This window comes from Embiotoca jacksoni, unplaced genomic scaffold, assembly GCF_022577435.1.
Source record: "Embiotoca jacksoni isolate LCO1_2020_lvr unplaced genomic scaffold, fEmbJac1.0.p SCAF_14, whole genome shotgun sequence".
Taxonomy (NCBI): domain Eukaryota; kingdom Metazoa; phylum Chordata; class Actinopteri; family Embiotocidae; genus Embiotoca; species Embiotoca jacksoni.
Window position 1 is genome coordinate 15719876 of NW_027185274.1, and position 8188 is coordinate 15728063.

General features: G+C 46.4%; 1 protein-coding gene across 1 annotated transcript; it reads left to right on the forward strand.

The window, feature by feature from the left end:
- The first annotated feature begins 372 nt into the window (after positions 1-372).
- Positions 373-3694, forward strand: LOC138197419 (ras-related protein Rap-2b). The gene is made up of 2 exons (XM_069148253.1): positions 373-1549; positions 2504-3694. Exon 1 carries the CDS (start codon positions 924-926, stop codon positions 1473-1475), a length of 552 nt encoding a protein of 183 aa, XP_069004354.1. The 5' UTR covers positions 373-923; the 3' UTR covers positions 1476-1549; positions 2504-3694.
- The last annotated feature ends 4494 nt before the right edge of the window (positions 3695-8188 follow it).

Sequence of the window (8188 nt, forward strand, 5' to 3'; positions counted from 1 at the left end):
CAGCACCAGTGCCTTTGCCGGTTAAGCAAGACTCCAGAAATCACAATTGATGGCCCTTTCCAGTAAGTTATGTGAGGATGAGTCAAGCAGGAGTAAGCCCAAGGATCAGCGATGTCGAAACTAAGGTGTGGCGGCTCTCTGCGTGGGTTACTGAGGGAAGCAACCGCGCTGACTGTGCGATAACAACCGCACTGCACCTTTAACTAACAACTGGCGAGTTTATCGAGTGACGTGGGACGCAGACTTGCGTGCTTTTGAGCGTAGGCAGGAAGCGCGGCGAGCCCGCGGTGTCAAGTTGGCGAGAGTTGGCAAAAAAAAAAAAAAAAAAAAAAGGTAAACCGGAAATGTAATAACTTATTTACGCGCGCGTCCTCCTCATTATCTGAAACGTAGAAGGAAGTCGGGGAAGAGAACGGGGCCAAACAACAACATATTTCGAAGTGTTTGTGTTTTTTTTTTTTTTAATTATTTTATTTGACATGTGGTGAAAACGTTGCTAAAGTGACTTTGCTCGACGTAAGAGGGCCCGGGGGCACGTGCGTTTTGAAGGAGCGCACCGGAAGCGGTTGTTGTGCGTTACGGTTGACTTGACTCTTGCCGAAGAGAGCAACGGACGCACCGTGGCCACTTGAACGAAAACGGGGGGAAGCTTACTCAAGAACCGGCTGGACCGTCGTCGGGGGGGGGGGGAACTCAAGCATGCCACTGTACAAATGCTGAGCGTGGGTCCGAGGCAAACACATTCACCTCCTCCTGAACGGCGATAGTTTTGACGGCCACGCCCCGTTTCCACCGACCGGAGCCCGTACCACAAAAAAAAATCTGCCGGCGGAGGCGCGACGGTGAGCGGCTTGAACCCCAGCAGGGCGGCTAGCGGGCTCGCAGCGGAGAGGAAGCAGGAGTCGTCGGCTGTTTCGGGAACCATGAGAGAGTACAAAGTAGTGGTTCTCGGGTCCGGCGGGGTCGGTAAATCCGCATTGACCGTCCAGTTCGTGACGGGCTCTTTCATAGAGAAATACGACCCCACGATAGAGGATTTCTACAGAAAGGAGATCGAGGTGGACTCCTCTCCGTCCGTGCTGGAGATCCTGGACACGGCGGGGACCGAGCAGTTCGCCTCCATGCGAGATTTGTACATCAAAAACGGGCAGGGCTTCATCCTGGTCTACAGCCTGGTGAACCAGCAGAGCTTCCAGGACATCAAACCGATGAGGGATCAGATCATTCGGGTGAAAAGGTACGAGAGGGTGCCGATGATCCTGGTGGGGAACAAAGTGGACCTGGAGGGGGAGAGGGAGGTCTCGTCCGGCGAAGGGAAGGCTCTGGCGGACGAGTGGAACTGCCCGTTCATGGAAACTTCAGCCAAAAATAAAACGTCGGTGGACGAACTGTTTGCAGAGATAGTCCGACAGATGAACTATGCCTCGACACCAAATGGCGACGACCAGTGCTGCTCGTCTTGTGTTATTCTTTAAAGAAAAAAAAAAAAAAAAAAAAAAAAGGGACAATCCTAAAGTTTTATTCTTTGCTCGGTTTTAAGTTTGCAATGGTAAGTTGGAACATCACGAAAACGTTAAGATGACATGACTGATTGTGTTTTACTGAGGACAACTGTGGGACCAGTGCATTTAATGGAAACTTTAAAAAAAAAAAAAAAAAATCCTTCGGTAGCACATGTCCATATTAAGTATAGACAGCAAACACCGGATGGCTGCTACACTTGTCTTCATTTTAATGTAAACCTTTACTTTCTGCCAGTGTAATGTCAGCTCGTGTTCATCCGAGCTCAGTGTTGGTTTTTTTTACTGGTAACTTACAGTAGGTCACTTGGAGTCTATTGTTTCGCTGAGCAGATTGGGGAAGTGTCTGACTCATTTGCAGAACTGGACCTGCAAGCTACCGCTGACTTTCCAGACTTAGGGGTTGAGTCTTTACTGGGCCTGCGGCTAATAATTCTTTTCATTATTGATTGATGTGTCGACTATTTTCTCATTTAATCAATTTGTTGTAGTTGTTAGATATCAAAAAAAAAAATTGTGAAAAATGCTAATCGGGGTTTCCCAAAGCCCATAATATTGTTATGTCCCAATCAACAGTCAAAAACAAACAATTTTTCATTTTTTTATAATGGAGGACTAAAGAAGCCAGAAAATATTCAAAATTTAAGAAGCTGGAATCAGTGAATTTCAGCATTTTTCATTTTGTAATTGACTTCAGACGACTGGTGATTAATTATCTATCCATCAACAAATGAATAGACTGATCATTGCGGCTCTAATGTACAACTCCAACCTATGGTTGATAAGCAGCTGCTATAATGGTATTTTCCAACAGGAGTTGGGGGATTCCAGTCTTCTTATTTGGCCTAAATTCAGACATCAGAAAGTTTTTTTTTTTTTGTAAAGCTGAACTCAGAATTATCAAACAGATATAAAAGCAATATGTTTGTCTTTTGATTGCAGTAGTTCATTCACGACTCTCTTTCTTTTCTCCTTTGTGGCAGTGTGTTGCAGCAAGTCTGTACTGTTGAGCTCTTCTTCGTGTCTCACCCTGGCCTTGGAGGAAAATGAAGGGAGGAATGCTGCAGGGGGGGACGGGAGGAGGAGGGGAGCGAACTGAAGCAGAGGGAGGGGTCCACTCTTCAGGAATTCTGCTGGGTTGGAGTATCTTTGCCGTGCTGATCGGTGTCCACCGTTGATGTCAACAACACGGTGTCAGATCCAAAGTTTCAGCAACAGCCCCCCCCCCCTCCCCCCTCCCCCCCCCCTCACCAGCTCCGACTGTACTTTCAACTGGAACTAAACCCCAACGGAAAAGATATGGAGAGTATCACTTAGAGCCACTCATAAATGGATATTTCTGTATAAGAAGAAGAAGAAGACGCGGGATAGAGTCTATTTTGTTTAATAACTGCACAGTCTGGGGCAGGAAATGATTTGGGCTGCCTAACCCGATTTGGGGCGATGCTCCGCAACGCTCCAAATCCTATTTTTTCCCCCCCAAAGTCAAGAAACTGACACCACAAATCAGGTGGTGGAGTAAACGTGATGAGTGCCACTTTTTTTTTTTTTTTTTTTTTTTCCTCCCCTTCACCTCCTCTTCAGTGTGCGAGAGGACCCTAACTGAAGTGACATGGGGACGCCGAACCGACCGCCCTTGTGTCGAGTGCCTTCCCAAAACAAATCAGCTGTTCAAATTTAGTGCCAACCTACATTTATCACCAAAAGAACCCTTTATCATGGCGATCCACAAACTAATGTACTCTTCTTCTGGATAATCTCGTAACGGTGGAGGCTGAAAAGAAAAAAAAAAAAAAAAAAAAAACCCGACGATAGGCTTTCTGTTAATGGAATGGCGGTTTTCTGTATGTTTTACGTTGGCCTTTTTGAAGTTGAGGTGTTAATTTCCTTTTTTCTGCTTGGTCTGGCCAACCTATATCTTGAAATGCACAGGTACTGGAATCCCCCAAGACGTGATAACAAGACACAACACACTTACCTTCCAGACCGCTGCAATCAAAGGAATTCTGTCTGTTCTGTTTATTTTTTTGTTGTTTTTAACAGGAAATGTGATGATGTACCGTTGACAAATCTAACCCTGATTGTAAGTTTAATATCAGCACAGCTGTTTAACAGTGGGCTGTCTGATTTCAAAACAAGACTTTTAATACAAATGTCATTTTTTTAAAAACAAACCGGGCTATGTTTTCTTTTTGTTGGCACCTCATCGTTTCAACGTAGGACAACGGCGACAAGTGTCTTCAACGCGAATCGTTAGTTTAGTGCAAACACCCACCGTTGATAAAAAAAAAAAAAATGAAACCGTTCTGTGTGCATAAATTACAACTTCTCCAGAAAACACATTCATAATGCGGAAGTTATCGTACGTTATGCGGATGTGCGTTAGCCCGCGTGCAAACAGGAAATGGGGCTACGTTGCCGTTTGTTGCTTTTTGGGTTGACGCGTTTACCGGCCGCCTTTAACGCAAGCTCGCTCACTTGTGTGAGGAGAAAGATGGAACGCCACCTTGCCGTTACCTCAGATATCTGGTTTTACATTTGCCACCGAGCCGCGCTGTTGACTTCTCTCCGTAACACATTGGGTTCGGAGCGCCTCTTGCCTGCTCGTCGCCTTTTACGCGCGTTGGCGGGCGAGGCCCGGCGAAGCGCGTCTCCGGGGGGGGGGGGGGGAGATCTCTGTTTTAACTGCGTGGGGTGCAGCGGCGTTTCGACCCGGAGCTTCAAGCCCGCGAGGCTGCCGGCGGCGTGATGTGGGGAGGCGGCTGCGGCTGAGCAGGCCACCGTTCTGCTTCTTGTTTACCTACCGGGGATTACCTCGGGCCCCCCCCCCCACCCCCCCGGCCGACTGGCCGACCGCAGCACGGCTTGAGGGGGGGGGGGGGGGGGGGGGGGGAGTAAACAAACCTAAGACGAGCTTCACACAGGGTCCGGTCTTTCCGAGAGTCCATATGAACCGGTCATCACGCTGTGTGTGTGTGTGTGTGTGTGTGTGTGTCGCGGTATGTATTGTACGTGTCTTCCAAGTCTCGAGCACATGTGTCCGCCTGTCACTGTCCCGCGCTAGCTCAGACCACCACTGTGTGGGACTGTGCAGGCCTCGTTAGCGAGTGTGAGCAACGGCGTCATGTGTTCTCCGGCTTCGCCCGTAACCACGCGGCCGCAAAAAGCGCATGTCGGCGTCCGGGGGGGGGGGGGTTGTTTGGAGGGAGCAGTTCGGTGAGAATATTGCATCCAACAGCTGCAATCAAACAGCGGTGTGTATCATAGCTGGGCAATGTGGCGGAAATCGATATTGTGATATTAAAAGTTCATTCTTTTTTTTTTTTTATTGACGTATGACGCAACATGGCAAATCTTTGTTTTACAAGTTACAGTTGGCTCTACATTATTCATTTAATCATTAGGATAACAATCCAACATGAGAAACGGTGATAATGACTTGTTGCCCGTCACTAGTATGTGTGCATACAAAGGAATCTTTACGTTATTCGCCAAGTCTGCGTGCGTGTTGGAGCGGAGGCCTTATGAACGTGTGCACGCGTATATTTCTCTCACTTCCTGAAGCTGGAAACGCAGCTTGATACTTGGTTTCTATCCTCTTGTGCTGGGGACCTTTTTCTTTTTTTTTTTTTTTTTCCTGTCACTCTTGACCGAAGGTCTCGGATCTCCCTTCCTTTGCATCGCACACCGCAAGCCGCGGCTTCTTTTCCAGCTGTGTTATCTGCGTGGAGGCGAGGCGTGGCATCGTTTCCTCCGATGCCTTGGTACAGATTTTGTGATTTAGGCAAAGAACCGGAGCTGAAATTGAACTCTGCGTTCAAACTGGTGGCAGAGTGGAGGGGGGGGGGACACTTTTTACAGCTATGCCCCAGTTACTGTAAATGTACACCCGCCCGCCCGCCCCCTCTGCTGCTGCCGCCGCTTGCACAGTTTCAATCTCTTGCTGTGGTATAAACATCTGATAGCAGAAGAATTTGCCCTTTGGAGAGAAAGGGGCCCCGTCGAGTTCCTGTTTCTTTTTCATCTATCTCTTTCTCAGGAGGTAGAAGGTAAAAGTTTCACTTCCTGCCCACCGACCCCCCCACCCTATTTTTTTTTTTTTTTTTTTTTTTTTTTTTTTTTTTTGCACTACTCGGCACCCATTTTGTCTGTTTGTGAGTTGAATTAGGTTTCAGCCTTTTAGTCATTTTACTTTCAGTATGTTTTAGAGACATTTTGAATACTTGAATTGCGGTTTTGTTTGTAAGGACTTTAATTATTCTATTTTTAAAGCTATTAGTTTGATTTGCAGCCCACAGGAAGTCAGTGGTGTTCAGGTTTACAGATGGACCTGCTTGTGAGTGGTTGCTGGTCATGGGAGATGGTCATGTGATGTGGTTGCCATGGGTAACGGGGGGGCTTGGATGCGGTATGGCTGCTCAGGGTGGCCTCGTGACCTATGGGAGTTCAGTCGCTGCTGGAATGGTGACTGCAGGGTGAAGAGAAGAGAGTGTCGGCTGGTTTCATCATCTTCCTCTCGGTTTCCACAAACATATATTTTCTTCAGGAAGTCTGATTTTGCTTTGAGAGATGATCTTCTACAGTGTAAACAGAATTGCAGAGGCACATTTTACAGCCCTGATTACAGTAAACAAAATATTGACTACCTAATGATTTAAGATAAGCGTTAAGTGATTTGCTTTTTGCACCGATGCAAGATCTGTCGGGTATTTTTTTTTTTTTGCTTTTGGTAGCAAATGCCCCAGCAGGAAGTGTTGCCACAGAGCCAGTGAGAGTGGGTGGTGTGTGTGTTTGCATTTTTTTTTTTTTTTTTTTTTTTTTTACATGGGATTTAATCACTATATAGGCTCCTTGCTGAATTACAGGCTTCTCTCTCTCTCCCAGAGTCATCATGCTATTTTAGAGGCTCTGTTGTGTTCAACGGAGCGGTTTTGCCTTTTTTTTTTTTCCTTGGCAGATGTGCCTGTTGTGTGTTCTATCTGTCGAAGGCAGTCGGCTCTCTGAAAGCCATGCAGCGCTATTAGTCTTCCTCCGTCTAGTCTTTATTTCTCTCTCGTAATAGCCCATCACTTGACACTTCTAGTTGAACAACAAAAAAAAAAAAAATGCATGTGACAGCGCTCGTTTTTAGTTTGTATGCAGCAGCATTGTTAATTTTATAGTCTGTGTTGCTGTTATGTCCTATTGTGCGAGGCATTACCATAACAACGCGGGGATATCCATTTGCTCCTTGTTTGTCTTACCCTTAAAGGCTGAATGAGCTTTGTTTTTTCACTCTTTCACTCACACATGAACACACACACACACACACACACACACACACACACACACACACACACACACACACACACACAGAGACTGCAGTTAACCCACGTTGTGCACATTTAAACACAGTGCAGTTTAGATTCCTGCAGCATTCCAACACCAGAACTTTGTCCAGCCGCTGCAGAGGCATCGCTCACCTCCTCTGCTGGACCAAGTTCCTTCACAGGAACAAAAGGCTGGATTAGAGCTGACGGATACCCAGTTATTACAAAATTCATGCAACTTTTATCATACATTTTTTTAACCACACTGCACCTTAAGCTGTGATATTTTGACAGGAGATTCTGAGAGTTTTTCAAACTTGGAAGGAAGTATGGTATATTTTACAGTAATTTAGGAACGCTGTCGTGTGTCTCTCTGTAAATGTGGGCCAGATAGTCTAAGCTCTTATTTCTAATAATGTATTTCCACTGGACAAGGACCCAGTTAAGAGTAAGAAGCATCATGACTGCCAATTTATTCGTTCCTTCATCAGCTCTCTCTGTAAATCAGGGAGTGGCCTGCTCACTCGGGGCTGACTGTGCCAAGATGGGAATACCCCAGAATTCCTGTCATTCCTGCCATTCCTTCAACTGTAATGTCTGGACATGTCTTTAGCCTGAACTGAAGGGGAGAGAAAGCTGGGATACAAGAGGTGGTGTTTTTGTGCTCCGTGTGGCTAATTTCAGCTCTCTGGCCTTGCACTAGCCCTCCGCGTCTGATACTTTCCCTTACTGCTTCCCCAGCTTTCCTTCTTTAGTTTTTTTCCTGATCACAACTGTTCATCGAGGCCAACAAGTGAGGAGTATCGCCAAGAAGCTACAACAAACACAACGATAGAGAAGAACCCAGAAGCTGTGGCAAAGAATAAAAGGGAGAGTGTGAGGTTTGTCTAAACAGGCCTACAGACACCGCCCTGCTATGTCACAAGATTGATCCAACTAGGCACACAGTCAAACTGCTCTTTATACCCATCTTTAGATAATCATAGCACAGTTGCCTCGGTTTACAGTACGGCTTAATCTGAAACGGAAAGTAGGCCAAAGGAGCCAGTTAGACAGGGCGAGTTACTCGCAGAGTCCCTTGTGTAGATTAATAGCTTTTGTTCACTGGTGTCAGCGAGGACAAGTGATGCTTAAGGGCCTGATTTGTAATTGAGCACATTTACAATCAGTGTTTTAATTATGAGGGGAGCAAATCAGGTCGTGGAGTGTGTTGTGGCATGGCACACTGGAATCTGATCACCTCCAATAGCATGTCTTTATAACACGGCGTTAGAGCTGACTTTGGATAGCCCCTGAAGTCTGGGTGTGGTTTCTCATGAATGACAGGCTTGCTCCTCTGTCAGATTGACTTACAGGAAG